The following is a 17,629-nucleotide window of genomic DNA, read 5'->3' as shown; positions in this document are numbered from 1 at the left end:
TCACTGTTACGCGGATGATACTCTAATTTACATACCCATTAGACCTGCTGACCATTCACAACTTACAAACCTAGAATTATGCCTAATCGCTGTCACAAATTGGATGTCACAAAACTTCTTGCAACTAAATGCCAACAAAACTGAGATGCAAATCGTTGGCCCAAAAACCCAACTGCCTCTCGTTGCAGACTTTACTTAAATTTTTGGGGATTGCTTAATTACCCAGAGTTCCACAGTTAAAAACCTCGGCGTTACTTTCGACTCAGCTCTCTCATTCAATGCTCACATTAAGGATATCACTAAGATAACATTTTTCTGCCTTCGCAATATCTCGAAAATTCGTTCCCTGCTAAATACGGCGGATGCCAAAACCTTAACGCTTTTGCTTCATCAAGTCTCGATTATTGTAATGTCTTATTATCTGGCCTATACGGAAGCCCTGAGAGGCAAGTGAGGAAAAAAAATAAATCTGGTGATCCATTTTCTAAGTCTGATCTAAATTGTTTTCTCTCCTGTCTTTATGACTTAAGAACAGGTGAAAACAAAAGGTTTTGCTAGGATAATCTTTCTAAGTTCCTTCTTTTTTTTTTTATCTGTGAAACAGGTGAAAAAAAAAAAGTTTTGCCAGGATCATTTTTCTAAGTTACTTTTTTTTTTTTTTTTCATCTGTGAAAACAGGTGAAAAAAAAACATTTTTTTTTCATTCACTCATTTCGGCCACAAGAGTGCACCACTACCCCATGTTCTAAATAGGACTAAAAGCATTCATGTTTTCTTTCAATCCCATAATAGACAGGGTGGTGCCCAACAACTGAATGCGGAAGATCAAACCCACTGTAGTGTAGCATGGAAAAATGTCAAGAAAATAATCAACTGCGCCTGAGAGATGGATCTATACTAACTGGATGTGACCCAACAGCAAACGTGCAATCGGTAAGTGTCTCCACTTTGTGATTATATTTACAGTTTATTCCAAGTACAGTCAGCTGGGCCTGAGAACATGTCGAGGTTTGCTAAGGTGTGTAAAGTTATGTTCCATTTGCTTGTTTGCGACATTGTGTTCTTGTTTATTTTACACTCTATGGTGCTTTGTTGCCTTGTGTGGAGAGATGTGTCCGCTAACGTAACTTGAGAATGAGAAATGGATACGGTAGTTTATGGTATTTCAGTCCGATTCTCATCGGGTAGTGATTTAGCTCCAGTCCTGATGAGACAGAGTTTGATGCGGGCCTGTGAATATGAGGAAGCCTGTTGGCCACAACAACAACAGTTAGCAATAGGGGCAAAAACATGTGCAGCCAGAGTCGGTTGTAGGCTACCTCAGCCGGCCAAAATGAGCACCTCGTCTCGTTAACCCGGTGCCGTTAGGACACACGTACTATAATCAAGTTTAGGGGCTAGTTGCAGCAAGCTAATCTAGCGTTAGTGTTAGCGCTAGCTAAGGTTAGCTCCTCTAGCTCACTTTGCGGACACATCTCCTTACACGAGACAACCGCAACTGTAACGTGGCAAAACTCGAAAAGTACTAGTAAAAGTACTTCTTCATACACCCTTAACTCTGCAGAATTTGGCTATGTGTTTTGGGCCTAGGCACACGTACCATCTTCCCAATTTTCTCAATTTCTCTTTACAAGCAGCCACAGAATTGTCTGGACATTGTTCTGGTTTATGGTTGGCACTGTCACAATATACACATGTCTGAGGAACAGTACTCGCTGTGTGCAATGCAGCTGCTGAGGGTGTACTCCATTTTTTAGGTCTGTTTTCACTGAAGGATGCTGGCTTACTGAATGATCTATTACTTGCCGGAATGTCTCTTTGAGTATTACCTGGTCTGGTAAGCTGAAGTGCTCTCTCTCTGCTTTGCACTTCATTTTGCAGGAACTGGATGAGTTCGAGCACTTTCCATTCACCGCTGGAGTCTGACTTGCGCGTGTAGGCTAATGCTATGTCGTCTGGTATGAGCTGCAATAGTACCGGGCATAGCAGGCAGCCATATGTGTCACTGTGAACCCCTAAGGATTCTAGACTGCAAATCTGTATTTCACATTCATCGTACAGGTGCCTGAGAGCTACAATATCTGCAGATTTTTTCACAGGGGTCAGGTTCAGCAATTTGGACATGTGTGCACAGACTACAATGTCTTTTCTCCAATTTATTGCCAAATGCTTTGGGATTCAACACATTAACATTGCTTCCCATGGTCAGAAAAAGTCGGCAGATTTGTCACTAGTCGCTTTTGAGAAATGAAGTCGCCAGGGGGGGTCTGAAAAGTCGCCAAGTTGGCAACACTGCTTTGTATACTCACAGTCTCGCGCAATCGATTCTACCACACAGCCTGCTTCAAATATTTAGAGCTTGGTCATCACCAGCCAAATTGGCTAGTAACTTTACAATGTTACCTGCCACAGTAAATTTTTACCCGCATTTGGCGGGTTGGCGGGTGTTAATTTCAAGCCCTGTATACATATACTATAATTTAGACAAGTTTTCAACATGCAATGTCATTTTCTCAATAAAATATCTAAGATATACTTTAATCTGTGCGTCTTGTTTTTAACAAAGCTTGTTATACTGGCCTGCCCAAACTATTATGATGGTCTTGAACTTACATTGTCTTTGATGATAGCTCAGGATCAGTCCTTGTAATGATGATTATTGCAGTGGCCCCTGATTATGATTTTGGTCAAAAACAAAACTACAATTGCCCTGGACTTGCAAACTATTATCATGGTCCTGTACTAACATTGTCAATGATTATATTCCTGAACTATCCATATTGAGTAAGTCCTTCTTTTTCTTACAATAGCAGTGGATTAACATTGCTTATGATGATCCTCATCCAACACACTAGTTGCTGCCCTGAGAACATTTCAATGAGCAAAACTCTTATCTGTGATCTGCTCCTCACATGGTAAACCAGGGTAATTTCCAATTAGAAATCCTTGAAAATAGCATTGGCCTAATATTGGTTGATGATGATCCTGGCTTAAACACACCTAGGATTGTCCTGGACTAAAACTTTTGTCAATGATGATCCAGGACTAACATTGGTGACTCTGGTGAACTAGGTTAATTTCCATGAATTTACATTGCTTACATTATATATTCCAAGACCAACAGTACTGAGATGGTCCCAGGCAAACCTTATTTTAATGGCCCCAGACCATCATTGCTTTTCATGATCCTTATCAAGCACATCTGTGATGTAGGACATAATTGACACCATGGTTTTGACATTACAGTCTATAATTGTAACACTGGGCTAACAGTAGTAGCCTACAGAATGATTATTGTAGGCAATGTATGACTGAATTATTCAAACTAACCAGAACCATTATTTGGACATTCCAGGAACAACAATCCTATCCTTGTAGTTCCAGGGCCAAGAATCCAAATTCATTTTGTGGTTGCAGGAACAACAGATCTACCCCATGGCTGGCATTGTGGTTGATGCTGGTTTATGGTCCTGGGCATACATTGTCTAATTATTAGTTATAAAATATAACTTCTAACCAAAAGAAAGCTAATTAAGAAAAACAATTCTTGCACATCTACAGACTCTTTAGATTATTGATTACTTATTTGGAAAACATAACAGGAAATGGGTTGATCAGCTGTGTTTGTATTTAAATGTATTACTTCATTTTGAAATTGGAAGTTCTTTGGATACACTGGAAAGGGGTTGTACACTGAAACCTAAATGTTGGCCTAATGTAGTACCCTTTAAAACTTTGGGAAACTAAGACTTGTTTTGATAACCTCTGAAAGGTGGCTAAAACAATCAGGCAGACATTAATATGTATAACTAAAAAAAATAGGCTTAGCAACAGCAGTACAAGCAAATCTCAGAAAATAAAAAAGTGAACACCAAAATCAAATGTCTGTACTTTTTTTTAATGTTAAGAGGAATTGCTGTCATACACATAACTGCAATGCTTATGAATTTCATTTAGTTACAAACTACATAGAAATTGCAAAAATCATGAAAAACTTCCTCATTTCTGTACATATTGTAACAATTATATGGAAAATATTACATTATATATTATATAAAATATTATATATTAATTCTCATGATGCTGGTTCTCTCATTATCAATACCACGTGGTGTGACAAAATACTTGCGATCATGTACATCACTGTGTCCTTGGCTTCTGGCCCACTTATGACACTCGGTATGTCTGGTTTAGTTCCAAGGGCAAGGAGTTCTTCTATCTTCCCTCTCAGGTCAGGGCAGATACAGTGTGAGTGTGCATCCATAGGGTCAATAGGATCATGGTTATTATGTTTATCATACACACGATAGACAATGACCATGTTATTTTCCCAGTCATTACTAACCTTAAATAACACATAAGCCTTGCAACACACTGCTCTGTAGCTTTTAGGCTTTTGTTTTCCAAAACGGATGCAATTAAATTTGTAATAGCCGCTTTCCTTGTCTTTACTGGAACTGGAACTGAAAGTGCTGTATTGGCCATCAAGGCTTAAACTTTGCAGTTTTCCAAGAAGAACACTAAGCATATCTTCCTGACATTTTATGACAAAAACATCTAGTTTTGCTTTTTTCACTCCAGATTTTCTTTGTTCTTCTTTGATGACAGCTGTTTAATAATGTCCTCCATTTCTGGAAAAAAAAGAGAGTACATGGTTTTATTTGCATTTACTTTACTCTAGATACGAACATTAATGACGGTCCTGGGTTAATGTCACTTGATGGTGGGCCTGGACTAACACATTAATGACGGTCCTGGGTTAATGTCACTTGATGGTGGGCCTGGACTAACACATTAATGACGGTCCTGGGTTAATGTCACTTGATGGTGGGCCTGGACTAACACTGATGGTCCTTCCTGGGCAAATGTCAGAGTAAACGCCTAGCTGGCCCTGAAGTTACATTGATGTCCGATGCAAACGTTATTAGAAGTTATCAAACGTCATTATTTAATAAACCTCACTTATGTGAAAATGTCGTGTATACGAGTGTGTGTATGTGTGTGTCAGAGACATAACGTTACATAAGCAAAAATGCTATCAATTGTGATAATGAAAAGGGTTAATGCACACGTTGCTGAGGTGCAGGTCTGGTCGGTAACGTCAATTATTCCGAAAAATACCGCCAGACACACGCTTGGCTCCGATACAAATTTTGTTTTATTGAATATGAGAACCAAAAGAAAAAAGGTTTCAGCAGCAAGCTGCCTTAGATAGAGGTAGAGCTACCACAAGTCGTAAATATCTAGTAACGTCTATTTTCACACATATTTCTTAACCATTAAATACAGGCCTGAATCATCAAGTTAGAGACCCCTGGGCACAAATGTTTGATGGGCTCCTAGCCAACTTGGTTTGGTATGATAATGATAATACTGTTTAATGTTTAATGTCCTCACACACACACACACACCTGTTGCTGTCTCTTTCCTGTCTGACTGTCTCTCTCCTGTTCTCCTCCTCTGCTCTCCAGGGCCTGTCTCTATGTCTGTCTGTCTGTCTGATGATCTCCTCCTCTCCTCCTCTTTCCTCTACTCTCCTCCTCTCTCCTCTTCTGGTTATAAAAAAAGGTTGTCCTCACACACACACTCACACACACACACACACACACACACACACACACACCTGTTGCTGTCTCTTTCCTGTCTGACTGTCTCTCTCCTGTTCCCCTCCTCTGCTCTCCAGGGCCTGTCTCTGTGTTTTGTCTGTCTGTCTGTCTGACGATCTCCTCCTCTCCACCTCTCCTCTCTCTAGTTGCCCTTAGAAAGACTTCTTCCGGGCTTTCCTATTAGCAAACTCAGTCACAACTTCATCAAAGTCCAAGTTCCTGACAAGCTCAGATTCAATGGCCATCAGTGACAACGCGCTGAGGCGCTGTTGCATTTGCGTTGTTCTGAGTTCATTTTTAATTCTTGCCATCTGTGAAAATTATCTTTCTCCTTCGCAGTTTGTCACTGGCAGAGTCCAAAAAATACGTAGGGCTACAAACATGTTGGGGAAAGTTGATTGCAGACCATGTTTCAAGAGCAGTTGCAGCAGTTTTTGAGGAGACTTATCCTGCTCGCTCCGTACGAAGCATCTGTACTGGATAATTTCATCTGCGAAGTTCTGATCTAAATCAGATGGGTAAGAAGCGCAGAGTGCATCAGCCTGTTCACGAACAGTGGTCAAATCCTCGGATTCCATGTTCAGTAGAATCCCAAACCTGTCATTAATGTTCCGGTATGCATACATTCTATGGTCTAAACAGCTGACTAACTTGTCAATAATGACATTGAACGTTTCTACCTGGTATCGCTCCCGGCCTTTCAGTGTTACTTCGTGCTCTGTAGATTCATCTGAAAACTTTCTCTTTTGTTTGCTGCACCCACTTCTGCTTGTTTCATTCGTTTTTGAACGGTCGGGTCGGTTAGAGACGGCAGCGTAGGGGAGACCGGGCGGGGTGTAACCATGGTTTCCACACCTGACCAATTTTATCATTCTGTTTAGGTAAAAAAAAAATATGAGCGTGTTTTTGATTGGTTATATATGGTGTCATGACCTGAAATTTAAATTTAAGAAAAAAACATTTCTTGTAATTAATTTTTTTGTACTGCTTGGGCCCCCAAGTGTGCGTGGACCCCTGGGCCCGTGCCCAGAATGCCCATTGGATGATCCAGCCGTGATTAAATAGAACCCACAGAGGTTAAATACATATAATAATTCCCCCACCCAAAAATCGTTTGTAAAATCCAAGCAAATCTCACCTTTTCTGCGTTAGGACAGCCATGCACCAGCTAAATTTCACGCCAGGGCACCTAAGATGAAATGACGATGTTGCATGGGAACGCAAAAGTATTGCAAGGGAATGCAAAAGTATTGCGAGGGAACGCAAAAAAAATTCTCGCTGTGACCCTTTGGGGGCTCCGTAAGATAATTATCTCAGAAAAACAGAGCAGAATTTTTTTTTTTTTTTCAAAAATGCTGTTTTTCTGAATTAACTAGATAATTATCTCAGAATTCTGAGAAAAGTTTTCATGGAAAAAAAAAAATTCTGCTCTGTTTTTCTGAATTAACAAGATAATTATCTCGTTAATTCAGAAAAACAGCATTTAAAAAAAAAAAATTTGCTCTGTTTTTCTGAGATAATTATGTTGTTAATTCAGAAAAACAGAGCATTTAAAAAAAATAATAATTCTACTCTGTTTTTCTGAATTAACAACATAATTATCTCAGAAAAACAGAGCAGAATTATTTTTTTCCATGAAAACTTTTCTCAGAATTCTGAGATAATTACCTTGTTAATTCAGAAAAACAGAGCATTTTTTGAAAAAAAATAAATAATTCTGCTCTGTTTTTCTGAGATAATTATCTTATTAATTCAGAAAAACAGGGCACTTTTTTTTTTCTCAAGTGAATGCATTACGCTTCTGTAGAAAATGGATCACCAGATTTTTTTTTCTCTCACTTGCCTCTCAGGGCTTAGGGGCCTACCTAACTGCAGTATAAAAAATCTAAGGTAACACTTTAAAATGATGAAAGTTTATGAGCCCTTAATAAACAATGAATTACTGATGAATTAATGATGAGTTCATTTGGAGTTAATCATCAATTCATTATTATCAATAATTTATTAATTATATCTTAATTTATAACAAATTAGTACATCATTAGTAATGACTTTAGTTGAATCTTTGTATTTGATAAGTCAAGAATACTTTTGCTAATACATAATTTGATTTGAAATTAAAACATTACCTAATGTAGTGTACATGTAACTTCCTAGGGAGCATGATGAGATATCTAAATGTTCCACAAAGTATTTACACAGGTTTTATTCATTTATTATAAAATATTTGTTAGAATATTTATTAACAAGCTATTAAACAGACGTTTTGCAGCTGCTAATCTAAAGTTGCAGCAAATAACATTTGCTAATGTTTAGTAAGACCTTTGCTGCCATGACTGTGACAAAGGAAAGACAAACAAAAGTACGACAGTAATTATATTTTATTGTTCACTTCCTGCAGGAAAACCACATGACTGCTCTCAAACCGACTGGATTTGCCCAAACAGACCAGTGTAAAACCACAGTTCTAAACAAAATCCTTACAATTGTACATTGTGTAGCTGTACATTGTGGCCACAATAGCAAAAGTAATTATTGTATGCATGAAAATTACAACACTGATATTGAACAGTTACACACACACTAAAAAATGCTGGGTTATTTAAATGCTGGTTTGAGCCTGTCTGGCCATTTTTGGGGTTAACTCATTTCCATGGAGCTGGGTAGTTTCTGTGTCACCCAGCCGCTGGTTTAGTGGCTGGGTCAGCCTCAGTGACAGCTGCTGACTTGTCTGCAAAAAGTTTTGGTTTGCCAGCAAGCGGTCTTTTGGGCCCCTCTTCTGCAAGGAAACAGTCCTCCTCATCCTCCTTATGCACTTCAGGGGCAAATAAAGTAATAAAAAAAGGTTTGTATCCACTTTTGTACCTCTCTAAGTCACTACAGCCAAACTATCACTCAGTAACGTTAGCTAATGTATTGCACACTCACTTTTGGTCCATGCTAGGCCATATAGCTAGATAGGTTAGCTAACCTAAGGGTGTTTTCACATATAATCCTTTTTAAACGAACCAAACTCAGTCCTCTTGAAGTGGACCAAAAAGTGGACCAACAGAAAAGGGACTCAGTTCTTTTTGCGTTCACATTGTCAGTTCATTTGAAAGAGGACTCAGTTCTCTTTCTGCTCCACTTCAGCTCTGATGGGGCCTCAGTCCTCTTTCTGTTCACACTATAGACACTTCACACTTCCACACAGAATACTGTCCAGTTCGTCGTAAAAGGGGTATGTGTCTTTTATGTCAGAGGATTCTCCGCTTTTTCTCATTTTATCACATGTGGTAAAGTACTTTTGACGTAGATTTTTTACTTTGATGCTGCACTGCAGTGCAGTCCTAATGAAGCCCCTCGCTTTCATATGAACTGAAAATTGGAGGAAAACCTTAGCGTTTCTGTGCGTTGTAGACAGTTGCCGTTTGATGTGTTCTTTGTTCCATATCTGGAGAAGTGCAGTAGTTTCTTCCTTGGACCAAATTACTCCTCGTCCACTAGTCTTGCTAGCGTTACCAGCGGCCATGGTTCCGTCTATTTGTTTTTTCAAGCGTCCCAGTGCAATAGCATGTGATCTGTCTACGGCAAGTCTAGAGGGCTAAAATACAATGGCAAAGGGCGAAGCGAACCTGGAGCACTTTGTGTTCACAATGCACAGGTTAAGCGAACTGCAACGCAGACTTGAAGCGAACCGTACTCAGACTACCTCCCGAGGAGGTCTGAGTACGATTCATTTCAGAGGGGTCTGAGTTCTTTTGGAGTGTTCACATATGTGCAAAAAATGCTGACTAATCGCTCTGAGTTCGTTTGGAGGGCTGAAAGGGACCAAGTGTGAAAACACCGTTAGTGTTGCTGGCCAGCTAGCCAAAGAGCCCACCTGTCTAAGAAATAAATGTACTTTAAACGTAACCATAATAAAGTGCAACAGCATTTGTTAGATGTTAGCTACCTTTATCCCATGTTAGCCCAGAGTCAGAGGTGGATATGCACGAAGATGGCAAAATGATATAGGCAAAAACTTTTGTTAGCTAATCTTAGCGTTCGCTAGCGTTAGCGATCGCGTTAGAATGAACGTCAGACTTTACTTCATCTCCGTGTTTCATTTAAGGGTCACATTAAAAAACAATCTTTTTTTGGTGTTCTGGCAACAATTATACTTCCAGTTCGGAATATGTACAGAACCACTTTTTTCCATAGTTTTTTGAACTACCTTAATGAAACACGAAAACAGCAGGAGTCACAACTTTACAAACATGATACTCAACAAACAAAAAAAAAAACCAACAAAAAAAACCTCAATCTTTTTGGAGCAAGCAGGGGGCTGTGTTACAGCTAACAAAGGTGATCTAACGCTGCTTTATCACAATATATCATGCTAGTATAGATGAAAGTCAAGGTAATAGACGAACCACTGCCTGTAAGCTAACTAACTTCCTGCTTTCTGCCTGATCAGACGCTCTCTGCTTTGCTCCTTGCCTGCTTATCTTTTTTTGGCAATATTTTCCTGCTGCATTGCTCAAAAAATGAATGAAAAAAAATGAGTGGGGGTTCCTGTTAATGACTAATTCTACAGGATTAAAGTGATCAGAGGTCGTGATCACTTATTTTCAAACTTTTTTTTTTTCCGGATAGTTAACTGCAGTGTGGTGTGTGGATAACACATGGCTCCCCTCGGATTAGAGTCTTCAAGATGCATGGACTGCTTTCGACTCTTACAGAATATTGCTGTACTTGAAACCAGGATTCTCGCATTGGAAAAAGCTGGAAAACTTCACACACTACAAATGTCTCCTATCAGTGAGCTGATACAACCTAGCACAGCTAAGCAGGCTCCAAATGAAGAATTGTGTATAAATGATACAATAACTTTTCCAAAGCTTGGTAAAACTGAGCCAGTACAAGGAAAGCCCTCTGAGAATAAAGAGAATACTAACTGCTGGCACAAGTTTGGCACAAAGCGCAAGAATAAAAACAGGACCGTAGTCCAGCGTGGAACACAGCTAAGGAAGCCAGCTCATTTGACACCGGGCACCTGCACCAGCAGACAGCCAACTAAAGATGCAAAAAATCAGAGACTGCAGTCATCATCAACCTTACAACTGGAGAACAGATTTGAACCATTACAATATCTACATGAATTAGAAATTGAAAAAGAAGGCACTGCTGACCAGTTGCACTCAGAAAGTGTTTGTCTGACTCAACCCTCTCAACGTGTACAGGAACTGCTACCCATCTACAGCCGCAAAGGCCAGCTGGGCAAGCATGCAGTGGACCCAAGATGCAATCATCCATGCGGGGGCAGATACCACCCACATGCTTCAGCAGCTAAAGAAAGTAACGGTGGCCCAGGCCAAATTGAGCGGTTTCAACCGACGATCTAAAAGGCTCCTAGGCGCCTTACATGGAGCAGCTGCCACCGTCGGAACCCTGTTTAATATGGGTGTAACTACTGTGAATGCTGTAAACCTAACTATGGTACACCACGTGGGAGAATTAGAGGCAGAATTCCCCCCGCTAAAGGAGCAGTTATTAACCCAAAGTCAAAGTCTCCAAACTATTGGCAAGACCTTACAGGGCACTGTACTAATCCTGAACACCCACAGTGCGGTGCTAAACCAAACCATCAAAACTGTGAACAAAGTTCAAAATGATTACGTCCATACCCAGATTGTGTCCCAGTTGATGGTGGACATGCTCCAAGAGATTAGTTCCTCCACTGACTGACTGGCAATGGGTAGAATTTTACCCTGTTTGGTACCCTTGAACCTAGTCCAGGACATCCTCACAACTGCCACTACAGGCCCCACACCTTGTCATAGTACTGAGACGGCCCTTATTAGAGTTGTGAATGATCTTCGTATGAACACAGATTCAGGGAAGCTTTTTATCCTTGTACTTTTGGATCTTAGTGCTGCATTTGACACTGTTGATCACACAATATTATTAGACTAGAAAATTGGGTTGGACTCTCTGGCCCAGCCTTAAATTGGTTCAAGACCTACCTGCAAGGGAGGAAGTACTTTATGTCTATTGGTGACTTTGTCTCTGAAAGGGTCAGTATGACATGTGGAATTCCACAGGGCTCAATCCTTGGCCCTCTTTTATTCAACATCTACATGCTTCCACTAGGACATATCATACAGAAAAATAGCATTCATTACCACAATTATGCAGATGACACTCAGCTCTATATATCTCTTTCTTCAAGTGATTTTGGTCCTGTAGATTCTCTGATTCAGTGTATTGAGGAAATTAATGACTGGATGTGCCAAAACTTTCTTCAGCTAAATAAAGACAAAACAGAGGTAATTATCTTTGGCACTAAGGGAAAGAGGCAGACAATTAGGGCTCACCTTGACTCCCTGTCTCTCAAGAGTAAAGACCAAGCTAGGAATCTTCGTGTTATTATGGATGCCGATCTCAATTTTAACGACCATATCAATACCATTACAAGATCAGCTTTTTATCACCTTAAAAATATAGCCAAAGTAAGGGGTCTTATGTCAAAACCTGATTTAGAAAAGCTGATACATGCATTCATTACCAGCAGGTTAGACTACTGTAATGGTCTTTTCTCCGGTCTCCCCAAAAAACTCTGGGGCGGTTACAGCTCATTCAGAATGCTGCTGCCAGAGGTCTGACTAAGACTAAGAAAACAGAACACATTACACCAGTTCTTAGGTCACTGCATTGGCTTCCAGTGTGCCATAGAATTGATTTTAAAATTCTGCTGCTTGTCTATAAAACGCTAAATGGCTTAGTTCCAAAATACATTTCTGAGGATATGAGCCACCCAGACCTCTGAGGTCATCTGAGACCGGTCTGTTAGTTGTTCCCAGGGTGAAAACTAAATCAGGTGAAGCTGCTTGTAGTAATTATGCTCCAAATTACTGGAATAAACTTCCAGAAGAACTGAGATATTCCCACTGTCAGGTCTTTTAAAAGTTGGCTCAAAACATTCCTTTTCTCTGTGGCCTTCCGCTAAATCATCTGTATGTAGATGTAACAGGTGTTATTATCTTTATTTATTTATTTTATTTCTTTTATGTGTGTTTTACCTATTTTATCTCTATCTCTATCTTTCTTTCTTTTCTTTCTTTTTTAATGTAATTTTAAATAGTTGTGGTCTGTGTATGTATTTCTGTTTTATGTAAAGCACATTGTATTTGCCTTGTGTATGAAATGTGCTATATAAATAAAGTTTGCTTTGCCTTGCCTTGCCTTACACATCCTGTACAGGTGCACCTAGCAAAGTAATACCCATGTTAAACTCCACACCCCAGATGTGGTAGCCTACCATGACAGTGACCCCAAGCTGTACCTGGCACCCAAGCTACGCATGTGCACTCTAACGAAAGACATCCATTATTTGTGCCCTAGTAAACCATTCATCAGAGACAACACTGATGGGATCTGTGGCCTCAAGCCCATGAGGGCAGATACCTGTTGCCCTGCCGAAGCCACACCTCGCTCTCAGGTTGTCACAACCCAGGTGGAAATTGTAGACGATCAGTGGTTGGTTAACACCCCTGCCAGGTTCACTACCCTCACATATGACCAGCATGACACAGTCATCCACATTGCTTTGCCCAACCAGACCATATGGGTAAATGTGCCTAAGGATGCAATATTCCATATTGATGAGCTGGCCCTATACCACCTATCGACGGATAGCTATGAGAGTGAAATTGAGATCTCTCCATTCTTTACCCAACATTCTTTTGATCTAAACCCTAAGCTCGAGTAGCAGATCCAGTAAGAAGGGACTCAGACCATCGATTTGACCCCCCATCGACACTGCCCTACAGGCCATCTCCTGCTCAACCACACAGCCTGACCTAGCAGTAGTCAGGGCCTGGTCCGCTGCAGACAGTGCTTTATGCGTAGTCAGCACCCTAGGATAATTAGTGACATTTGTCCTCTTCTACCTGTTGTATAGAAGACAGAAAAACTTGCAGTGTTCCTTCGATAGGTGTACCGCCGCTTACCCTCGGGTCTTCATGTGCAAAGAAGCCAAGAATAAACCCGAGGAAGGCAACCCAGAGAATTTTATTGAGATCACCCCGGTACCACCCAGTAGAGAATCCCAAATTGAAGGGCTGACCCATGTGACCCAAACTAACCCTTAGTAACTCTTTAGAATAGAGCCCATGACCTGGAGTTATCCCTCGAATAGGAAAACCTCTTTTAGATGTAGTATATAGTGCTATATAATCTTCTTATTGTATCTCTTTTACTCACTTGTATGTCTGCTCTTCTCCACTGTTTTATTAGTGTTCGACGATGTCTGGAGACCTCATCGACCAAAGTGGGGGAGATGTAGGGGAAAATCCCCAAGATCAGCAGGACATACGCATGATCTGCCCAACGCAAGGCGCAAAGACCTCCTGGTGCGCTGAATACACATTCCCTCACGGACACAGACTAGATTTACACTTGGGCAGGCACCGATGGCAACACTTCCCATCATGCTAAATAGCTATGCAGTAGGTGAGCGTACATTCGTTTTGGAAAAAAATTGACAGAGGCGGCGGGTGTGCCGTGTTCAACTGAAGAAAAATAGCGGCTCCTTACCAACCGAAAAAGGAGAAAAGAATATTGTTCAGACTCCACAGTCACTACCACACCGAGCAGCTCGGAAACTCTTTACTCTTTTTGCTGTAATTTGGCTAAAAACCCAAACAAGCCGCCGTGAGAGAGCAAATCATTGCAAAACTTTTGCAAGATTTTGGTCCACAGCTGAGTCTGCATGGCATGTTCACACCTGTCAGACAGAACAATCCGAACTCAGTAACAAGGTCCTGAAGTCTGGACCAAACGATGCTGGTGTGAAAGCCACCTTAGACTGGACTGGACCATTAGCTGGACTAGACTATTAGACTGGACTGGACCATTAGCTGGACTGGACTATTAGGTGGACTGGACTATTAGACTGGACTGGACCATTAGCTGGACGGGACCATTAGCTGGACGGGACCATTAGCTGGACTAGACTATTAGACTGGAATGGACCATTAGCTGGACTATTAGCTGGACTGGACTATTAGACTGGACTATTAGCTAGACTAGACTATTAGACTGGACTGGACCATTAGCTGGACTGGACCATTAGCTGGAGTAGACTATTAGCTGGACTTGAATGTTAGACTGGACTGGAATTTTTGTGATTCTCATCGTTTTCAGGAACATTACATCATCAGTCACCAGCAACTACACACACAAACACACACACACACAAACACACACACACACAGGCTAAGAGGCTAAGACCCTCACTCACACACAGGAAATACTCTCTCTCATACAGTTACACACACAACTCAGCACCGTACTCTCTCCCTCTCTCTCTCCCTCTCTCTCTCTCTCTCTCTCTCTCTCTCTCTCACACACACACACACACACTCAGAGGGAGCGAACGAGGGAGAGGAGGACATATAGAGACAGACGGCTGTTTCCTGTTTGCATCTGAACGGAGCATAAAGTTTTCTTTGTTTGAATTCTGGGGGGAGGGTCGGCTGCAGAATTCCATCACTCTTAGCAACCGTTGTTGAGTTACCACGGTAACGCTCTGGGATGTTCTCTCTGCTTCTCCTTTGTTCTCCTCTATCGCGGTTCTCTCTCTCCTTCCTTACTGTTCTGTTTCTGTTATTCCTTCATTCATCCATCATCTGCTTTCTCTCTCTTCATCATCTGCTCTCTCTCTCCATCATCTGCTCTCTCTCTCCATCATCTGCTCTCTCTCTCTCCATCATCTGCTCTCTCTCTCTCTCTCTCTCTCTCTCTCTCTCTCTCCATCATCTGCTCTCTCTCTCTCCATCTGTACTGCTGGTCATCTTTCTTGTAGTGTTGCTACGGAGACGTTTTGGGACATTCAGCTGGATCATTTTACAGCCGCACCGCTGGACCAGAGAACTGCCTAGCTGTCTAACTATCTAACTAGTTAAATATTAACTTGTGAACTGACTTGTCAATTGTGTAATTAGTTAACCATCTAGTCATGTAACCTCTTCACTATGTATCAAGTGAAGAATGGGGTCAGTCTAACTGCTCGCTGATCAGATCTTTAGAGTCGCTATCTTCAACTTTAAAGAACCACAGTTTGTCCAGTGACCTTTAACCCCTCTGCTATCCTAACGGACCAAGCAAGACCAGATCTCAGATCAGATCGCAGATCAGATCGGACAGCAGATCTCAGATCAGATCGGACAGCAGATCTCAGATCAGCCAGAGGAGGCGACCAGGCTGGACCCGACTCTGACATGGATTAGTCAGACTGACAGGCGACATCACAGGAAGTTGGATCCTGATGGAAGTTACATCAAAACTAAAGGATCTTAATAAGTGGGTTGATAAGTTTCCACTTCTCTATTCATCAGCGTCTGTCTGAGAGCTGCGGACGTTTTGCAGCTTCAGCTGGACGAGCGACAGCCTTCAGCCTTTTATTGAAGCAACAGAAACAGAAAACAGCAGCAGCAGTTTGGACAGTTTTCCAGCGTGAAAGAATAAACTCTTCGATCTGAATAAAACCTTTCACTTCTCCACCCCCTCTCCTCCTCCCCACCCCCCAGTATGAACGAGGAGGCGCAGACTGAGGAGGAGCAGACTGAGGAGGTGAAGGCTGAGGAGCTGCAGACTGAGGAGACGCAGACTGAGGAGGTGAAGGCTGAGGAGGAGCAGACTGAGGGGACGCAGACTGAGGAGGAGCAGACTGAGGAGGCACAGACTGAGGAGGTGCAGACTGAGGAGGAGCAGATTAAGGAGGAGCAGACTGAGGAGGCGCAGACTGAGGAGGTGCAGATTGAGGAGGAGCAGACTGAGGAGGTGCAGACTGAGGAGGAGCAGATTAAGGAGGCGCAGACTGAGGAGGTGCAGATTGAGGAGGAGCAGACTGAGGAGACGCAGACTGAGGAGGAGCAGACTGAGGAGACACAGGATTTAGCGGACGGACTGGAACAGAACTCAGCAGAGCAGAACCACAACGATCAAGTCTGGATTCGACTCAGAGGAATGTGAGTCCACAGAAAGAGATGATATTGACCAATGATTGATAATATTGATAAGATATTATTGAAAGCATATTGATAATATATCATTTATTTTTAGTGTTAACATTGCTGCATCTTACATCAAAGGCTACTAAATAGATTTAGATTATATCATAGTAGAATGTCAGTTAATACACAGATTGGTAATATCCATCTCTGATAATAGAAATAATTGTATTGATGATTGATATTGATAACTGATAATATTGTGAGCCAGATTGATCACTTTGTTTTGGAATCCTTTGATCATTTTTTAACAGGCTGCGTCTGTGAAATGGCTGATGGTATTAATGATTGGTTAACAATATTGGCGATGGTATCAGTGAGGTTGCTGTGGATGGTTGCCGTGGTAATGTTGGTTCAGGGTGTGACAGGAAGGTGTGACAGGAAAGGGATGAATGACAGGAGCCTGCTGGAAAACAATGGGCGTCCTACATCAGTGGACATTAGAGAGATAGAGTCTGGGTGTGTGAATATCTGCTGCATTTGAGAACGGTCAGGTGTGACAAGGAGTTAGCTGTCTGTCTATTTGTCTGTCTGCCTGTCTGCCTGTCTGTCAGTCTGTCTGCACCATTGTAAACTAAATAAATCCTGGACACATAAAGATCAAACTGTTACCAATCAAATTAAAACTAAAATGACCAAAGATCTGATTGGTTCATAACTAGTTTCGGGAGCTGGACTGTACGTCTGTATACTGACTGACAGATGACTGAAGCAAACACAACATCACTCTGTAATTTAATGTCTTTGTGCAGGTAAACAATCAGAAAGATTTAAATCACCAGTGGTAACCATGACGACAGAATCATGTGATTGATCAGTGATTGGCTGCTGTTGCAGCTAACTGTAAAAACTGACAAGTTTAACAGCAGCAGCTACTAAGGCTGGAGATCAGATTAGATTACATTTAACTTTAATTGTCCCCATTGCAGCAGCAGAGAAAATTACATATTAAATTAATATAATAAATGGCTGTATCAAAACATTGAC

General features: G+C 41.3%; 1 protein-coding gene across 1 annotated transcript in view; it reads left to right on the top strand.

Annotated features, from left to right (window-relative positions):
* pde1a (phosphodiesterase 1A, calmodulin-dependent) overlaps nucleotides 1–17,629 on the top strand; it is a 59,592-nt gene that overhangs the window by 2,362 nt on the left and 39,601 nt on the right. Inside the window, exons 2-6 of the mRNA XM_071898477.2 lie at nucleotides 10,811–10,953; nucleotides 12,875–13,334; nucleotides 13,531–13,657; nucleotides 13,866–13,981; nucleotides 16,160–16,600. Coding sequence (XP_071754578.1) covers nucleotides 10,811–10,953; nucleotides 12,875–13,334; nucleotides 13,531–13,657; nucleotides 13,866–13,981; nucleotides 16,160–16,600 — 1,287 coding nt within the window. The remainder of the gene's footprint in view (nucleotides 1–10,810; nucleotides 10,954–12,874; nucleotides 13,335–13,530; nucleotides 13,658–13,865; nucleotides 13,982–16,159; nucleotides 16,601–17,629) is intronic.

This window comes from Centroberyx gerrardi, chromosome 10 (assembly GCF_048128805.1).
Source record: "Centroberyx gerrardi isolate f3 chromosome 10, fCenGer3.hap1.cur.20231027, whole genome shotgun sequence".
Classification (NCBI taxonomy): Eukaryota; Metazoa; Chordata; class Actinopteri; order Beryciformes; family Berycidae; genus Centroberyx; species Centroberyx gerrardi.
Note: the sequence above shows the minus strand (reverse complement) of the source record. Positions and strands in the feature narration are given on the sequence as shown.